Source organism: Paramisgurnus dabryanus, chromosome 3 (genome assembly GCF_030506205.2).
Source record: "Paramisgurnus dabryanus chromosome 3, PD_genome_1.1, whole genome shotgun sequence".
Lineage (NCBI taxonomy): Eukaryota > Metazoa > Chordata > Actinopteri > Cypriniformes > Cobitidae > Paramisgurnus > Paramisgurnus dabryanus.
In genome coordinates, this window is record NC_133339.1 from 21,341,086 (window position 1) to 21,362,257 (window position 21,172).

At 37.3% G+C, this 21,172-nt stretch overlaps 1 protein-coding gene across 1 annotated transcript in view; it reads right to left on the reverse strand.

The window, feature by feature from the left end:
* The window catches only part of crhr1 (corticotropin releasing hormone receptor 1), a 150,392-nt gene that overhangs the window by 104,111 nt on the left and 25,109 nt on the right, over nt 1–21,172 (reverse strand). The window contains exon 2 of the mRNA XM_065252717.1: nt 10,946–11,033. Within this exon, the coding sequence (XP_065108789.1) occupies nt 10,946–11,033 (88 nt within the window). The remainder of the gene's footprint in view (nt 1–10,945; nt 11,034–21,172) is intronic.

Sequence of the window (21,172 nt, forward strand, 5' to 3'; positions counted from 1 at the left end):
CTGAAGTGCTTCCTATCTGCACTTCTTACAAAATACTGCGCAGTCCCCATGCAGGTCATCGCTATAACTAATAAAAATACAATACAATACAATACAATACAATACAATACAACTTTATTATCAACCGTGGTTGAAATTTGTCTTTGACCAGCAAAACCAGACACTCATACAAACACATAACATAATATAAAAAACACAGACATAACACTATATATAAATACAAACAATTACAAAATATAAACAAGCGTACATAATCACACATCATATCAGGGCTATCAATGTTAATTTAGGATTAAATGTGATGTAGCACATCTTGAAAGATGGCTTTTCTATTTCAGTATACTCAGATACATGGTTATTTGCATGTTGTGAAAACCAAGAAACAAGATCTTCATCCCCAACTGTGTTTGCTGTTTGGGGTCAAACTACATGTTAGATCAGTACACAGTCTCAAAAACTGAATCCAGTGACAAAATGAAGCTACAGACACCCACAGCTCACAGTGTGAACAGACAGTTTTTTTTATGCAGATGTTTTTGTGCAGATGCATTTTTATATCAGATGTAATGTTAACATCAACTGATGTTCAATATTAAAGAGAGAGAGAGAGAGAGAGAGAGAGAGAGAGAGAGAGAGAGAGAGAGAGAGAGAGAGAGAGAGAGAGAGACTAAACAAAGTTGTTTAAACAAACTTCAAATTAGATAATTCTGTTAAATTATTTCTAGATAAAACTAGGCTCATACATGGCTCAATTCACATAACCTCAAAAATCATAATGTGTAAAAATACAGATTAAAGTTTGTTTTGTTGGTAAATTATCAAATCTTTAGTTGACCTGACAATAATCTTTCATTTTGTATTTAGTAAACATCAGATTCACATCAGTACATTTATACAATAGCTATATCACATCATATCACAGAAATTTGTTCATCATTACCATGACAACATGCCAGAGAGCGAATGGTCTCTTGATACATTGTGTTAATTACAGCGAGTGGGCTTCAGTTCCTAAAAGCTCCCTGAACTTCACACAGGCTTGGATGTGTGAATGTTTGATATTTCATAATTAATGTTAACAATGGATAAACAAATAACCATAAAAAATAGCATGGGCTCATGAAATTTAATCAACTCAATCCCTGATAATATATCATCCAATAAAATACCAAATCCAGGGGCCTCATTTATCAACAGTGCGTAGAAAATGTTCTATATTTGTACCTACGAATGAAAGTACAAAAAAATCAGGATTTATCAAACGTGCGCACCGGGTTCGTACGCACATCAGTAAGTAATCCTTGATGATAAATCCCACTTGTTCTTAAGCACCATGCTCGTGCACGTTCATGGTCATTTGCATTCCGAAACGCCTCCAATGAACCATATATGGTGACAACACCTCCCGTTATAAGTCACGTGGTTGTGCTTTTTCCCTCATCGCAATAATGGCAAAGAGAGCAAAAAAGAGGAACTTTACAGACACAGAAATTGAGTTACTGGTGGATGAGGTTAAATCCTAATAACAAATCCTGTTTGGTTCACTTAGTGCGGGAGGAATGACTAACAAAAGAAAACAAATCTGCATGGGAACATGTTACCAGTGAGTTTAATTCCATTGGGTATGAGAACACTTCTAGAAATAAAAAAGTGGTTTGACATTAAATTATCAGCCAAAAAAAAAAAAAACGCGTCACAGCACCCCGACGTGAAATCTGTAGGACAGACAATGACAGAACTTTCCTTGGACAGCCGCATAACCAGCATCATCGGCGCGATATCTGAAACGCGCTCCCGGCGGAATGGATGATTTGCCAAGTCTTCCAATAATGCAAGATAAGCCACTGTGTCAAGCATTTGACGGAGCTTTCTTATATAGGGTTAGACACTTATTTCATTAATTAACTTCAATACTGATTTGCAGTTACTTTATTAAAGGTAGGGTAACACATTTTGAAAAATGCTAACGGTAGCCGTCTAGCAATGAAATCCCGATCCCACCCTCAAGTCAAATCGCCATCCAAAGTCACGCCTCTTCCCAAACACATGAACACGCACAGATCAGACGGTCACATCTCATGTCTCATTCACCAGTGAGAAAACTTTGCAGTACAAAGTGAATAACATTTCCAAAATAACCAACATAAACAACTGGTTTACATCAGAATTAGTTTAAGCACACGTTCGATTGTGTAGACGTAGTAACTATATCGTTATGCTAATCCGGAAAACGAACACAAATTTCATAAGCAACACAACGTTTCAACAAAGTAGAATATCTGAATCCATCTCAATACAAACATATCGCGTACCTACCTTACCAAAATAAACAGTGCAACGACCCTTTCAGACCCTTTGCCTCCTGTAGCTGTTTGCATCTCGCGGTAAAGCAATAAAGTTACAGATGTTAATTTGGGTTTTTGCTCTTGCTGATCCAGGCAGTTTTTGCTGTTGTTGTTATAAAAGATGCATTTAGTTTTGTTGCTCCTGTGTAGGTTGTCAATTCAGCAGAAAAGTTTGCTGTTCTCGCTGTTTACAGCCAGAGCGCACGTGAACGCGCCGATGACGTATGGTATCTGCGTGGACTCGCTGCGTGGTGGGAATTCAAATTACGCTTACGTATGAGGGACATAAAAGGAAACGTCCGTTCGGACCGAAATCTATGATTTGTTGAACATTTTTTGGTCCTACGCCTTTCACAGATGACATAAATTTTTACAAATACATTTAAACAACTTAACACAGTGATTGCTATCAGAATGTGAGGAGACTTTTAACCAGCATAACTAAAAATGTTTCAGGATCAAATCTGTTACCCCACCTTTAACAGTAATCATTTTTAACACCTGGGGGTGGATAATAAATAGGCAAAGTGTTCTTTTAACGCTGGGGATGGACGGTCCTGTGTAGTATCGCTCTTCTACCACTAGATGCTCTGCGTACGCATACTCCGAGGTGTGCGTATATTTACACACATTTCTACGTATATGTGCAATTTGATAAATTCCACACTTTGCGTAAAACTGTTCCTACGCACACTTTACGCACACTTCTGTTCGTACGCACGCTTGATAAATGAGGCCCCAGGAGATTTCATGAGCATCAGCATAAGTGTTGGTAACACTATACAATATGGTTGTATTAGTAAACATTAGTAAATGCATTAACTAACATGAACAATATAGTTTTTCAGCATTTATTCATTCCTCCTAATGTTTGTTAAAGGGAAAGTTCACTCAAAAAAGAAAATTCTGTCATCATTTACTCACCCTCATGTTGTTAAAAAAAACCTGTATACATTTCTTTGTTCTGATGAAAACAAAGGAAGATATTTTGAGAAATGTTTCAAACCAAACCGTTCGTGGACCCCATTTACTTCCGTAGTATTCTTTTTTCCTACTATGGAAGTGAATGGGGTCCGCAAACGGTTTGGTAAAATTGTTAGTTCTGATACAAAAACAAATAGCACCTTGTAAAACAACAGGCTGTGATGAAAGGTCAGCTTGTTAAAGGACTCGTAAACGTCTCTCATCCAAGTCTCTCAATTAATATCACCAAGGTTACCACAGACACACAAAGCAGATAAAGCCAGTTAGTCAGAAACACTTGATTCGTATTTATTTAACTTTAACACAACTCTTTTAAAACTTTCTCCTTTTCCTGAAAGCACAAATGAACCGAGGCAAAGACTGGTGTTGTTTTCTGCTAGTTAGTGTGAAGTGTTTACAGCTAATTAGAAAACAGGACGGTGAAGAACTGTGGGTTTACATTTGTGGCTTGTAAACAACTACAAAAAACACAGACGCTATAAGAAATCAAAGACTTAACATAATAAGTAAGGTGACAGGTTTCTGGTTACTTTCATCTGGTAGATTTTGTTTTCACAAAATTTAAAGGCATAGATACTTTTATATAGTAACCAAATAAAATATTCTGTTATCATTTAAATCAAACCTGATTTGCTTTCCTCTAAAAGGAAATTTCAAGTTCCTAAAGTGACACTTAACTCTTTCACCACCATTAACGAGATATCTCGTCAATTAAGAGAAAACGCTTCCCGGCCAATGATGAGATTTTCAGTCTTTCCGCAATACCGTTATTATCCACCAGGTGGCTCCGCAACTTTTTAAACCCGGAAGTATTGCCCTATGGCAAGCGGCTGCATGTCCGTGTCTGTTTTTAAGATCGGTCTGAATGGGATCTCTATGAAAAGTCCGTCACAAAAATGGAATTATCTCTGCTTTTTGCTCAAAATGTGGTGTTTTTGCAGAAACCTACCCATATTCAAAAGCTGATTACAAAAGAACCACTGAAGGTAGGATGAAACGTTTTTTTTTTTTTTTTTTTGAAAGCAGAGGGTCTGTTCTTTCATTTGGTATATTGTATGTTTATATATTTCAAGAAGAACATTTTCTGGAAGGCATTAAACTTTGGTGAAAATCATGAAAAACGCTGGCGCTGGTTGGCAACTTAAATAAAAAACGCTGGCGGTGAAAGAGTTAAAGACTATTTGGCAGTTTCCCAGACAGGGCCTACCAGACTAACTTAAATGTTAGTATTGTCTTGCCCGAAAACAACTTGCTTTGTCATTCCTTAAAATATATCAGTGCAAGTGTTGTGTCTGAAGATGCACACCAGTAATGTTTATTTATTGTTTATAATGTTTAGAAATTATGCTTTTAAAAATGACTTAAATATCCTAATTTAACTAAGGTCTAGTCCTGGCTTAAGCTAATCCCTGTCCGGACAGCAGGGACGTGCACAGGGGGGTTGCTCAGGTTGCCCGGGCAACTGCCCATATGCCCTTCTCGACTCAAGTTGCCCTTCCGAGGTGGAACAAAATAAATTGTACTTTTACTTCGTTTACACTATGCAGCGTTCCTTCGTTACTGTATTTTAATTAATTACGAAATTTGTATTTTATTTTTAAATTGCTATCTTGTGTTTCTGGCGCATTCGCGAATTAAAGGCGGAGTCCATGATGTTTGAAAGCCAATGTTGATATTTGAAATCACCTAAACAAACACGCCCCTACCCCAATAGAATCTGGACCTTCTGTTGATAGACCCGCCCCACACATACGCAACCCGGCATTTGATTTGATTTGATTGGCTATAAGTGTGTTTTGGTAGTCGGCCCGTCTCCTTTTCCAAACCGTTTTTTAAACATCGTGGACTCCGCCTTTAATGACTCGTTTGAGTCCATTCCTTACAAAGTGTTGAAAATAAATGAGTCTTTTGAGTCGATTCATTACAAAGCGAATGGGCCAAACGTTTTAAATTGGTTCGCGAATCAGTTTGAATGAATTGTTCAGATCGCTGCAAAAACGTAATCGTCCGAAGCTGTTTTACTCGTAACCTATGTAGAAACACGCAGAATATAACCAGTGTTGGGTGACGTGGAAATGAATTTACCAATCTTTTAACTAAAATCAAAACTTCACACATGTACCCGCCATTACATACACGCGACCTGTTCGTCGTCAGACACAGTTAAACGCGTGCAACCTCCAGAAGGATTGTAGCACAGATTGAAGAAAATACATCGATGATTGACGTCTGATGATTGTCTGTACTGTATGATGTAAGTGATTCTCACAAAACACACGTGACATGACAAGGTAAGAAAACATGAGTTTTGTCTAAAATCATTTTTATGTAAGTGTAAACTGTCAATGTCCTTAGACCATCTTAGGAGATTTCTAACTTTATACATATGCAAAACTGTTGTCAGTTTACTTGTCTGATATTTCAGCTATAAGCTACATCAACATTGAGACTAGAGTTAATTTGAAATGCTAGTCTATTCTGTGTTTGTATTCTTTTTTCTGTACTGTTTGTGTATGTTGCAGTTTTACACATAATGTAGAAGTGCCCTTCATAAGTATTCCTGTGTTTGCTGTGGAGTCAAGAAATGTCTAAACATTAAAAGATGAACATGAGTCAAAAGAACAGAATCTGTTTTTTAATGGTCACTTAGCTGTGTCCTGATTGTTTACAGATGAAAAGCATAAAATGTGTAGGATCAGTTTGATTCACTTATGTGCATTTGTGTACAACATACATAAGTCAGCATTTAATGCTGTTCTTTGTTGTTAAAGCATGTATGTGTTGAAACATAAACAAAGGTTAATAAAATGTGACATTCTAAACTTCTGACATAGAATGTCTGACATACATATATTTATCTTACCAATTTCTGGTCTCCACAGCAACAGAAAAATCTTGTCTTTACAGTTCTGATACTTATGGAGGGCACTGTATTGTGTGTGTGTGTGTGTGTACCTGGTAATTATCACGTTGTGGGGACCAATTGTCCCCATAAAGATAGGAATACCAGTGTTTTTGTGACCTTGTGGGGACATTTTGATGTCCCCATGAGGAAACAAGCTTATAAATCAAATAAGATGATGTTTATTGAAAATCTAAGGTACAAGAAAGGTTTTTGTGATGGTTGGGGTTAAGGAATGGGGCAGGTAAGGGGAATAGGATATACATTTTTTATGGTATAAAATGCATTACGTCTATGGAATGTCCCCAGAAAACATGGAAACCAGAGTGTGTGTGTGTGTGTGTGTGTGTGTGTGTGTGTGTGTGTGTGTGTGTGTGTGCGCGCGCGCGTGTGTATATCTAGATTTATTTTTTCATGAGTAACTAGTAACTCGCTACTTGAGTATTATTTTCATTGCATACTTTTTACTTCTACTTGAGTAATTATTTATCTAGTTACTTGTACTTTTACTTGAGTAAAGTTTTTGGCTCCACCTCTGTTAAAATCTTCATGAATCTAGGCTGAATTTGCCACGTTTAAGCCTAAATAATCAGACAGATAGCAGCTAGCTATCATAGCTTGCAGACAAGCAGCCTAGGCTACAATTTTTTTGGTAGGCATTAGGCAAACATGTTTGCTGATTTTAATAAAGACCCTGTTATTCTCAGTCCTTCATATAGGCCGTGAGTTTAAAAAAAAAAATTTGGGGGGGGCCTTTATATAGGTCAACTGCCCCTAAAAAATCCTGTGCACGTCCCTGCCGGAAAGGGTTTATCCTAGTCCCAGACTAAAATACAGGTTTGAGCTGCCTTAATTTCAAAACACTGTACTGACATATCTTAAAATGTATCAGTGCCATTATTTTATTTCAAGATGCACACCAGTATTGTTTTTTGAAGGGTTTTTTTTGAAAAAAAAAAACACTACTTAAATGTCCTAAACTAATAAGGCCTTTGCGATATGGCTTATCCTAGCATTATTCAGGATTCGGTCACCACTGTTATTTGTGGATGTGTCAGTATTATTAACGCTCTTTGTATATGTTCAAGAGAAAGTAAGTCATAACATTTGAAATAACACAAGGGAGAATAAATTATAATTTTTTGGGTGAAGTATCCCTTCAATTATGTTTTTCTCATTTCAAATAATAGAAAGTTTTATTCGAATGTAGATGACATTTCTGAAAACAGCTATATACCTCATCTTTTGCCGTAATTTTAAAAACCAATATTCTTTGAGAGGGAGGCTCAGCATCTCCTAAATTTCTGAGCCCTCTGTACGCTCTGTGTAGGTGTTTGTATGTTGTTTAGGGTACCTAGGGTGAGGCAGTAACATTTGACATCATCATCTGCTCTTCGTCGATACCGAGCATGACAGATGGGATAAAGGTATTACTCTGCATTTCACATATTGCCCCACAGGGACACTGCGACCCCCAGACAATCACTACCCCGGTCTGTTTGGCTCTTACACACAAAACCTTCCTCGAAAACTTTCATTATTCAGCAAAAAAAAAATTCTAAATAGCTCTCCGAGCGCATGTTTTTATGTAACAATATTACCCAGCATTGATTTTAGCGCTGTGTGTGGTTGCATTTGTTGTATTGGCACCGGGAGGCTTTGTTGCCACAGCTGTGCTTTAAGCTAGCGGTTAAATTCCTCAACACTTGTGTAATTATATCATCACTTGGTTGGGGCAGATAGGCTTTGGTTTTACAGGCATTCAGTATAGATTAATAACACGTTATATAGACAACCGTAAAAAAAATATGATATTTGGCTTGCTTCTGAAAATCTTTATCTGAATCATTTAGTTTTATTACCGTATTAGTGATGCAAGTCAAATAAAAGATATGTGACAAGAACTGCAAGTGATAGCAGCTTAAAGACCTGACTATTGATATGCTAAATGCAGTGGCGGCCGGTGACTTCTTTTTTCGGGGGCGCTCGATGCGAAGTTCGCCACAACATGTACAGTATGTTGCACGTCATGTGTGTGGTTCCTTTTTTCAAAATATGTGTTCGTCGCGTCGAGAGATCCTGTGTGCATCACATATCATGCCAAAATAAGTGCCTGCTGCAGATGCGTCTAACGGGTTTATGGTAAAAGAGATGCTCGCGTTTGCCAGATAATCGCATAAGCTCATGCGTAATCAGAGTTTATTTGTTAAGAGAGGGTCTTGTGTGTATTTTTTGAAAGTGAGCGTCTCTTTTATCATAAATGGTTTTGACGCATGTGCAGCAGGCACTTATTTTGACAAGACACATGATGCACACAGGATCTCTCAATGCGCAGAACACATATTTAGAAAAGGGAACCACACAGGACACTACGAACACTTATTTTTGAATTAGCGCCCCTCGGATGAGCAGTCACCAGCCGCCACTGGCTAAATGAACATGCTGTACTCTGCACATAAACTTCAGAAGTGAAAACTTGATAAAGTCTGTGTTTAAGAGAAAGACTGAACTTCACCGTATGGAAGGGATTTGCTTTTTTTTAAGTTTTGAGGATTAATCTCTTACCGTGTGTAAGAGATTGCTTTTAGCTGATCTCTTGGACCTGTTGAAGTCTTTTCAACTTATTATTATTGACTATACTTTAACTTAGCAAGTTAACTTAAAACAACACACTTATATAAGTTAGAGCAACTCATCACTAGTCAAAATGTTTAATTGTAAGTTGAAATGATTTTTAGATATTTTTACAGTGTGTCTGTTATTCGAATGTGTGAATATCTGAGAAATGTTAGCTTAGTGTAGCGTAGCACAAGTTCTACCAGGAAACTCGAATGTTACGTCATTCATTTCACAAGGTTCAATCAATCATCCCTGATCCTGAGAGTTTATAAGCCTTGCACTCACCTGTCTTTGCGTTCGCAGATACTGATGCCAGCATTTACAACCCACCCTCCCTACCACCATCACCAGGTCGGTTCCGTCCATACTCGAGGGGGATTAGATTCTGGCCTGTCTTCATCTTCAGACAGGAACCGCAAGAATCCGTGACCCCGGATTTGAACTATGGTCGGGGCCTACGCCAAAGAACTATACTGTGTTACATTCCAGCCTTGGTTGCTAACTACTGTTAAATAAACTCATATCAATTCTTAACCTATCGTCGAGTCTTTCTGGTAGAACTTTAGATAAATGAACATGAAACATTTTCAGTCTTTATCTTCTACAGTAAGTTACTGGCAACCAGCTGCATAATTACAGCAATTTTTTTACATTGAATAATTTACATGAGAGGCACTCGGGAGATGGAAAAATGCCAGTTGCTTGTTCTCCTGACAGCATCAAGCTTCTGTCATGCTAACACATTGACCCCAGTGGATCTTATGAAAAACTTTCCATTATTTTACTTGAATTTAACGAAAATCGAGCAGAGCCAAAACATTTTACAGCTGATCGCTATGAAAAAAGTTTATCGATGATGTCCCAAGTATAACCGCAGTAATGACAGTGTAAGGTTTTTGATTAATGCCATTAATGTTTTTTTTTTATTAGTGTATACCACTATTCAACTAAATGAATATATCATGGCAAAGATGAATGCACATTTATATGTTGATTCAATAGATTAAGTGCATTTTGTGGAAAAAAGAATCCTTTTATAATAAATCTTTGAAAATAAAATTTTGGATTTGTATTTTTTTATGACCTAAAGACGCTATGTGAAAGTTTGTAACAGAAAATAGTGGTTTTTATCTTGTCACTTTCTTGTTATAGAAAACATGATTTTGCCGAAATTAGTCAAAATGGATTTATTGCGTTTTGGAACAAAACTCTTCATTTATTCTTAGCGGAGTTTACCGGAAGTTACGTGTTGACCACAAAAGACGCTTTTTTAGGTTGTTATTGCTGAAACCATCTATAACCTTTCAAATATGGGTGTTTCTTTAAAAAATAACAAATTGAGCAAAAAAGCTTTTGTTAAGGTATTTTTTGAGAGTTTGGATTTAGAAAAACATACACAGTTTTAACTGTTTTTGTATCAGTGGATGCTTAAGTGTTTTATAAGTTGGGTAAGAGCGCCACTTAGTTGATAATAGTGGAAATATAGATTGGCGTAAATCTCACCAGGGAACCATCATTGGTAGGGAGATAACTCGTCAACTGCAGGGAAAGAAAAACTCATATTTCTCTTTCAATTTTTTCAAGACTGAACTATAAGATCTGGACCAGGGACTTCAGTAAAACTGTATTAAAAATGTAAGGGTGTATTTCAGCAATTGTTTACTTTTGTCCCACTTTATTTCTCTTAAGGAAATGAGGGCACAATTATCCTCCGAGAGTCTCACACCAATTTACACTCACTAAGTTGCAACCAAGCTGCGAACATAAATAGATCCGCTGTGTATTTCAACACTCCTGCATCTTGCTCTGCTTTTACTGTGACCAAAATAAACCTCAGTAAAGTCTTGAAATTTTCAAAGCACAGTGAAAGCACAAAACTGATTTCAGTCATCACATTTCCTCACGTTGCCTCTTCTGAGCAATAATATGAATACCAAACATGAGTGTGCTGAAAACACTAGAAGTAAATGTTTCCTGTCCAGTGAAAACCAGCAATAATGCAACCTCTTACTTTCCCTGTTGGAAAAATTACTTGTCAAGCTACAGTGATGCTTAACATCATACAGAGCAACTTATTTCAGTTACAGAGACTTACCTGTAAGATTTGTAGAGAGAAGGAGGAGAGCGTCGCAGGTCAGGTCTGCCGTCGCACTGTAGATGAGCGCAACCCAGATGGTCAGCACCTGTAACAGAGTTGTGAAGAGAGAAAAACTTTAGAGGGGAAATGAAAAAACAAAAGCGTCCATCTGGACATACAGTGATGAGACAGCATGTGATGGAAAAGTAAAGGAGGTCAACATCTGTCTCCGGCTTTTTAACACAAGTGCGGTGAGGCACACATTGCTTACCGGATCAGACACCACATGGACTTTTATCCTGGTGGGAATCAGAGCTAGAGATATGATAGCATACATATAATACTATATTAAAATGGCAAAACATAATGTTTTGGTTAAAAGTAAATAAAAATGTGATATTTAGTCAATCTGGTTCAAAACAAATCTGTGTTCTTACAATAGCCTGATTTGCAATGGTACACTCAAATATATTAAATAAATGTATACATTATGTTTTTAATCAGACTCTTAACAGATTCTGCCAACAAAACTGAATTTCTGAATGACATAGGGCTAAGATTAAGTTGATTTTTAAGCTTTTTAATAATTCCATTAAGCAAAATATTATAAAGATCAATTTAACTCAGTTTTGAAAAGCACAAGCAGTAAATCCATGACACCGACCACACTGGACCTAAAAGAATTCGATGTCCAGAAGAATAAAGTATTAAACAATCACATTCACAAAACCAAAGGAAAATCACTGGACCCTTGTGCCCCAACATGATGACGGCTAAATGATTCACTCTAACAGGACTAAATGCCATTTATATTTTTCAAGCTGAATCCATTAGAGATGTTTTATTTAACAACAGCTTTAAGACTAATGGCTCTAGTAATAGTTAGAAAGACAGAGAGAGAGAGAAAGAGAGAGAAAGAGAGAAATGGAAAGGCTACGTGCTTGACTTGTTATTAGTGCGAGTCTGCTGGCTTTAGTTTATAGACCTAGATACAATGGATACAGTAAATATTTTACAGTATAAAAGCTTTCTAAAAGCTTTTCTAACTCAGGTGCGGTAAATAAATGTAAAGACATGATAAACAGTAGGGCTTAAATTTACCCTCACATTTATTATTGTTTTATCCAACGGCAAGTCACATTCGTATATTTTGTATGATTTGCCCCTGTTGTTTCATTGTTGTTTTTTATGATAATCATATGTTTCTGTCAATTCATTTCGTACAAATTTACACGCATTAGCCAACTCATAAAATATGCACAAATAATCGTAAGATCAGGAGGGTTTTATGATGGAAAACACAATCTGAACAATCAGAATTGGAATAATTTCTTATTTTTTACAGATGAAATGCTCCTATAGAGCCTTGTGTTAGCACCAAAGGTCATTGGTTTGATCCCAAGAAACACAAATATTAAAAAAAGGTATACTGTATTTTTAATGAAGAGACACTTTGGATAAAAGCATCCACCAAATGCATAAATGTAAATGTAAGATTTGTTGAATTATTTGTAAGATTGACCTTATTCCAATTAAAAAAACCCAGCTAAAGTCAATAATATCTTTACTGTTTTCTACATACATCACACTACATAATGCAAAAAACATTCTGTGAAAAATACCCTTGATATATTTAATATTAAATGAGGAAGGTCATGTCAAAACTGAAATAAATGTGAAATCAATTATTGAAATTAAACTTTGATGCTCCAAATCTCATATTAGATTCTGAGACTTAAGATTAAATTTCACAGACAGGCTCACAAATACTACAACAAATTCATAAAAATCGAATTATAAAACCAGAATGGACAATAAAGCATAAAGGCTATGACCGAATTCAACACATAAAAGACTGTTGGAGGGCTTGACTTGCAAACTTTGATCATGCAGGCAAAACCCTGCATGATCGCATGACCTCTAAAAGCTTCCAGCTTTGCCGAGGACCAAGCCATCACTCCGGATCACCTCCACACCCCATGACGAAACCATGAAAATGTACACTATCCACAAAGATGCATTATGTCAACAGACAGCAGAACCGTCACGCTGAGGGACAACTTGTATTTACGTGCTGAAAACATAGCTTGAGGTTAAAAAAAATGACAGAAAATTTCCACCGGCGCGGGGTGAACAGCCGAAGGCACTCTGCCTTGCACTGTCTGATGATTTCTGACCTCTGTCAGATTTACAGAGTTCTGCACTGACAGCCGGAAAGACATCTACACCACACACCCGAACTAGCAGGAGAAAGAAATCGGGAATGGGAGGGGGGAATAAAGCCCTTGGTAAGTTTATGAGCTGGCAGGCTCGTCTCGCTGTTTGGGTGCTGGCTCATTCAACAGTAATCTTCTTGAAGCCCTAAACTCACTTTTCCGAAAGTTCTTCCAGAAATATTTCAAACACTCGTTATGTTTTTTTCCTCTCTCCCAATTCCCAGTTCGATATCCATGGGCGGTTGTGCTTGCAGAGGTTTCTGTCACATGGAACAGTTTCACTTCGTCGCCCTCAGCCGCTGTAACACCAGCATATAAGCCTTACAGACACAGAGACACAGAGTGCTTGACAGCATTACACTTGAGGGTTTCGACATGCACAAACACACGACACTTAACAGACACAGAGCTGCTTGCTGAAATAAACAGGTCATCGCTATATATTTTGGATGTAGGGATGCCATTAAAATGCTGAAGAATCATCAAAAACAAATTTTTTTTGCAGTAACAGATAATAAATACCATGTTGACATTGCAGCACATTTGGCATTGAAATCTGCTCGCCAAGCTTCAACAGTTGTGTTGCTGGTGACCAACATAAAACTTCAATAGCTAGACCAGCACCAATCCAACGTTAACCATAATAAACCAACCCGAAAATGCACGGTGATCCGAGCTGGTCTTTTCTGCATGCAGAGCAAGTGTGCATATTCAAGTTTAAACTCCAGAGGACATCACATATCCTTGATCTCTTGACAAGTACGAACAGTACAGCACGCTCATTCATTTTTCCCCTTTATCAAAACACAACAGACTCCACTGTGAAGCTATTAAGAGCCTCTCTGGTGCTTCTCCTAAGAGACTATAGAAAAGGCACCAGGCCAAGAAATAAACTATTGTGTTTAATACATCTTCCCTACAAGCACATGTGTGACAACTAAATCCCTTCTCACATTTCACAAGCATAGACCCTTCTCTAACCTTCTGTCCACTACATCGCATCGCCAGGTTCCTTTACCTCTCCTGAGAAATTGTCTGAGATCAGCCTCGGAGGAACGCTCGAACCTCACGAATAAAACAGCGGACGAGGGAAGAATGCAAAACCGATCGAGCCGAACAAATCCAGGCTTTAAACAGAGCAAGGATGAATGCAATGGGGCACAATGGGAAATGTGTCTTGTGGGATAACAGCTCTGTAACAATTTGCAATAATAAGCAGGTACCCGAGGGAAGATTTAACATGTTGAAGAAATTAAATTTAGATTTGTGTTTGGTATTCAATAGCAATTATGTGAGGAAACACAAAACCTGTTCTTTTACCCACTGGGCCTGTCTTTTTACGCATGAAAAATCATAATGGTCACAACGATTATTTGGCTAAGGGATGTAAAAAATAAATGTTACCTGTGACCTAAACAGTTGAATGGTTGGTTAACCAGGAATGAGATTTGACATTTGACACAATGCACCATAAGGTCTGACACAATAAATAAACCAGTTATGAGATAACGATAAATTGATGATGATGTTTTAATATTTACCTACTGGCTAACTGAACAGCTTTAGTGACGTTTTAAATTTACATGACCTGTAAATAGCATTTAAAGAAAATGCGTTACCTACACTGTATACTTAATATACCAGAACCTAAAGGGACATTCCACTTTTTTGAAAATATGCTCATTTTCCAGCTCCCCTAGAGTTAACATTTGATTTTTACCATTTTGGAATCCATTCAGCTGATCTCAGAGTCTGGCGCTAGCACTTTTAGCATAGCCAGAGGCGGCCTTAGCTATGTTTCAACCGTTTCAATTGAAACGGGCCCCGCCCTAAAGGAGGGCCCCAGCCAGGCGCAAGAATGTTTGAACGTGGGGCTATGATTCCTGCACGGGGGAGCTCACATTGTCAGTGCCTGTGGATGTTAAGCAATCACATATCTTTCATTTTAAATCAATTAATTTCTGCTCTTTATTTTCTCTCGGACGTTCATACGCGCTTTAGCCTGTAGAAATCGGATTATTAATATGAAATGAATGTATTTTATAAAAAAAATATAGAACTGCATTAATATTTATTATATGTCATTTAAATTATTTTTAAAAGTAATTTCTTTCATTTTTATAAATCAATGTAGAATCGTTTACAGCAGCATCACAGTGCTTCATAAAAACTCTAAGAAAACGTGCACATGTGGATAATTCTAGAGGTTTAATTATTCTTTAGCATCGGGATCACTAGACGAGAGCTTAATAGCCTTATTTTTGTGAAAACCGACATTTCTTAAATGTGTTACCTGTCGTAGTTAGCCCGTGCGCATTCATTCCGACAAATTTTCCGTCACAAATGGAGAGAATATCCATTTGAAGTACTCATCGCTATATGCCCTATTTATTCCCTTCAAATATCAGAGCTGTGCAGAGAGTTGCGCAATTGTGTCTCATTGCGTGACTGTGACCGCTAAAATACACTTGGAGAATAGAGCAATGAAAGCAACGTCATTTTCATTTTATCTGGAGTGAAAGTTTAAGCGGCTCCCGTCCCTAAGTGCCCTTCAAGGGCGCAAAAACGCAGTTTTGAATTCGACCATGCTCTCTCTCATCAGGCTTGTCTGTGCAAGTGCGATTCCAGGTTTTTAATAATACATTATTTTAGGGACTGATTTCAATGGGTTTTTTTTTAAATAATATTATTGGATTTTATACTAACCTTAATGCAGTATTTAATTGTATTTAAAATATGTGTATAACATCTGTGTGCATTTACTGACTGCCTTTAATATATTTTGTGCATGACGGCATTTTCCTCTAACGCAACATCATATCAACTTTATTCAAGACACAAAGGTCCATAGAGACAACACTATACAAAAATAAAACATACACACAATGTTCCATTAAATTAACATAATGAACATAATGACCAAGAACTTTAGATAAATGAGGGGTGATTTTTTTTACAGTGGCTTGGAAATTGTCTATTTTTGTTTTGCTCCCGCATAACAATGTAAACTGTTTTTATAATAGCCTATTGAACATAGATGCCGTCAGGTCTCGTTCAGATTTTTATTGAGCACGAGGTGACAAAATCGCTGGACAAAGATAAACTTATCAGGGAATTCTCAGCACCCAAACACAGAAAGGTGGATTTCTAATAAGGTTTAGGTGAAATCTAGGCTCGCCGCCAGGTGAGCTGTCTACGGTGCTGAAAAAACGCGGAGCCCATCCTTATTTATAAGTTCGGTTCAGTGTCAGTCAGACACTTGTCTTGTTTGCTTTTGTTAAATAATTCAAGTTGAGGGGATGTTTGAGATGTTTTTTTTTAAAGTCAGCCCAGACAGCTGAAAATATACTGCGCAAATCAATTAAGCAGAGAATTTAGCGTCCATGAAAGGGCGAGGCAACTATAATTGTATAGTTGTAATTAAATAAGGTTGGATCATTTCTTTTGAGCTGCCTGTTCGTGAAGCTAAAAGTGCACGTAATAAAATAATATACCACTGATGCAAACCAACAGGAATCCTTGCTTTTTGCTCTATTATGCTTATGTTTTATGTGGGTATGGCCTCCTATTAGTTATTGAAACGGGCCACCAGATGCTTAAGGCCGGCTCTGAGCATAGCTTAGCATAATTCATTGAATCTGATTAGACCATTAGCATTAGGCAAAAGAATAACCAAAGCGTTTTGACATTTTTCATATTTGAAACTTGACTCTTCTGTAGTTACATCGTGTACAAAGACAGACGGAAATTAAAAGTTGCAATATTCTAGGCCGATATCGCTATGAACTTTACTCTCATTGTGTCGTAATAATCAAGGACTTTGCTGCTGTAACATGGCTGCAGAAGGCACAATGATGTTAAGCAGCACCTGAAAATAGTCCCCTGCCATTGAAAGTAACCAAGGGGACTATTTTTGGGCAGTGCGTAATATCACTACGCCTGCTGCAGCCATGTTACATCAGCAAAGTCACTGATTATTACGCCAGTTTGAGAGTATAGTTCCTAGCCATATCTGCCTAGAAAATCAAAGCTTTTAATTTTCTGTCAGTCTTAGTACACGATGTATCTACAGAAAAGTCAAGATTTAAATAGGAAAAACATCAAAACTCTTTGGTTATTTTTTAGCATGAGGCTAATGGTCTAATCAGATTCAATGGATTGTGCTAAGCTACGCTAAAAGTGCTAGCACCAGCTGAATGAATTTAAAATCGGTAGGATTCAAATGTTTACCTCTAGGGGAGCTGGAAAATGAGCATATTTAAAGGGGACAGAGAATAAAAAAACATTTTTACCTTGTCTTTGTTGAATAATGATAGTCTACCCGCATTCACGAACATACAAAAAGTGCTAAACATGCTTAACATCCCAGTCTCATAGAAATTCCTCTTTTAAAAATGTCAGCCAGAAAACGTCCCAATCTGAAAAACTGATGCTTATGACATCACAGGCATCTCACCCCCCCTCCACTTTAAAATAATTGGCTATTTTTTGAGTAGCAGCAAAGTCAGCCAATCAGTAATGAGATTGCAAGTTGAGCCAGTAGGGGGAGCCAAATAGGTGCAAAACCACTTGTTTAAAATCACCCACCCTAAGAGAGCTATCTGAGAGAGGTTTTTAGGAAGCTTCTAAGGCATTACAGACCCAAACAAAATAATTTTTGTCTACATGTCACATCACAGAACAAGGAAAAAAACCCTGTTCAATCATTCTATGTCACCTTTAAAAAAAAGTGGAATGTCCCTTTAATACCTTTGGCGATAGGAAACAATTATTCACAAATAGAGCATGCCTACAAGCATGTATATTTCTATTTCATACAATCCTGCTTATGGTCCAAAAGGAAAAAGATGACACATTTTTACCGCCCACAGACAATCTACACTGAACAACATCCATTTCTTTATTTTGATTCTCTTTTGTTTATTATTCTCTGCCTACTTTTCCTCTCGTTTTTCTTTTATTTACCTCAGTGTTCCTTCACATTCACTCTTCAGTTGCCTTTTCTACTGAAATGTTTGAGCAAATCCGGCAGACTGAAGGAGGTGTTGTAGAGGATGATTTGTGCCGTTGTGGGTATTACAGCAGTGGGATTCAGGGAAACATTCACCAGACCCGGTCACAAGCCTCTTATCCCTGCCATACAGAGTTCAAATGGTGGCTGTTATTAGACTCTTCCATCTTTCAAAAGTCAACAGGTCACTGTACTTCTGTATTTTCCAACATTAAATAATAAAAATCTTCTCTAAATTATATAAAAGCAACTTTTCAAATATACAATTACAGTATCTATAATGCTATTTTCAACCCAGTCTTGGGTCAAAAAAGATAAACCGAACTCGTCAGGTCCAATGTAAAAACATTGTGTTCTGTACATCACTTCAACAGGCGGAACAAATGATTTAGTTCTCATAATGACAACAACCCTAACCAGCCTGTTGACCTCGTTTGCAGTGGTCAGAAATTAGATATTAGGGTTTGTGGTCAGTTCTGAGGTCAACCGAGGATACGGCTGTTCCCTGGAAGCGGTGTTGGTAATGTGTAATCCTGCTCTAACAATAGCCCTGGACACAGGAACACAACACGTACGTAACGGTGTGATCCACAAGCTTCTCCTCAGGCTTAGCATACTTTTAGAAAAGAGCGGAGACAAATAGCTTTATTGGCTGGAGCCTGAGGCCATGAAGTCTGAAGCAGTGTCCTGTGCGAACATAAGCCCCAACCCTTCCAGAAAACACTCCACGGTGAGCTGCAGAGCCAAAGGCACTGGAAAGCTCAGGCCTGCAATGGAAGGATGATCTTGGAATACAAAGGCTAGAAATCCTAGGGATTGATACCAGACTGCCAGTAGAAAGAGTAAAGCTATTCTGATCCCACAGCTCCATCTGACAATTTCGGTCTTTTGGGGATTTAAGCGTGAGTGCCAGAGATACAATAAAGTTGGTTTGAATGTTCGGTGGGTTAATAGAAATGTGTGTTGATAAGGTCACTAATGCTGTCTGATACCAATACGATCGTACGCTTTGAAACCTTCATGCTTTTATAAAAAGAAAAATGTGCTTTTAAATAAAATTCATGGTAATCGCTTTGGATGATTTTCAAAACTCTTTTCCCTCAAAGGTACCATTATGAAAACTTTGGGTCTTTTTACTTCATTCTGCTCAAAAATGCTCAAGATGTGTTTCGTGCCAAGAGAGGTCACACTTAACACAGACAATGCTTAAAGAAGACATTTAGTCCTGAAAATTTTATTTTTTTAATTTTGTACACTTTCCTGTATTTTCTGTTTGTATCTTAATAAAATGGAAAATAAATATGGATGGACATGAAAACTTCTGGCTATTAGTGCGGAACTTAATCACAAGTTTATTTACTGTATCTCTTCCACCCTTTATGAAAAAATGACTCAACACAAATACTATTCAATCTACTGTCCAAAACATGGTACAGCAGCTGCACGATTTATAAAGCATTATAAAACACATCACCTTATACGAAATGCAGCATATTTTGATAAATGATGTTGTGAGGCAGCAGATATTGCTTACAGATACACAGTCTTGTACTTGTTAATACTCCTGAATCTTCATTTGCTGAGCAGATGCAATATAGCTTAATATACTTTCAAGAACATTTGAAACACCGAGATGTTCTTCATTCTGCGTAATAAATTAAGTGAATTTTACGTGGCAGTTTAAGCTCAAGGGTCAATTTCTCTTTTATCCAATTTAGGCAATACCTGCACGGTTCCATTACACAAATTACTGTTGCATTACTGTCTTATCTATTTAAATTAAAATGCTGATGTGTTTTACTATTCAGATCCTGCATTCAGCTTGCTCTTCTTATTGCGACTTAAGGCTGCTGAACCCACTTCCATTCATCTGCTTCTACAGTACCTGTTTTGATGCCAATCCCCAGACCACACCACAACCATATGGCCGACAGAATACAGTATGTGATGCCAACGCAGGAGAGTGTGAACGAGATTGCAACACTGGGACTGGGAACCTTTTCCATTTTTTTATCATGTTTGGTGGTTTAATGGTTTTTAAACCTTGCAGCGTGTATTACAATAACGCCTACTGTACAGAATAATCGCTATTTGTCGCGATTGACTTTACCTCCGTATTGTGACGTATTTCTGAGCAAAACAGAAAATCACATGAGGATAGTGGGCATGGCTTGGGTTTGCCACAGTGAAATGACTGGATGCAGGATGTAGGTGTTTCATTCTGAAATGGACCTCGCAGCAGAATGACATTTGGAGGGGGCGGGGTTAACATATGCTCTTCCCAAGCCGTCAAACGAGGGCAAAAGTACATTTTCAGATTTGGATTACAGTTTATAAGGGGACATGAATAAATAAACAACCCACATGGATTTTTTTTATAATGAACACTACAATATTAAATTATAAATATCATTGGGACGTTAAAATACAAATGGGCTACTGTCAAGAAACAAATATAATTTTACAACAAATGTAAGTTCTTTGCTCAACAACTTAAACAAACCAAATAGTCAGGGGGTAAAAGCTATTTTGGGATGTTAAAAAGCCAGAATAATTTAATTTCTTGCAGCTCCCATCCATAAAGAGAAAATCAATCACAAAAAATACTAAAGGTAAGCTCATCTCTACTTTGTTTTATATAAGTGAGTAAATATTCAGAGATTACATGTGCCTCATGATCTTAAATAATGTTTTGCTCACCTGTAATATTCAAAAACCTTCACTTTACATTTACAAGAAACCTACATAATCCCAATTGCTGTTCCTATTTGCAATTTATATATACAGTACTGTACAACTTATTAGGATATGGGGATGGATGATACCCATGACCTTTCTGTTACAAACTCTACTTCTACATACAAGCATTTGCAAATTAAAATTTAACTACCAGCCTGAATAGTGGTTGACTTATGGGTGCTATTTAGAGGGTTTAAAAGGAACAAACTCTCATCCTTTATCTTGGGATGCCTAAAGCATCCTTAAACATATCGAGGAAGATGTCACTCCTTTTTTTAT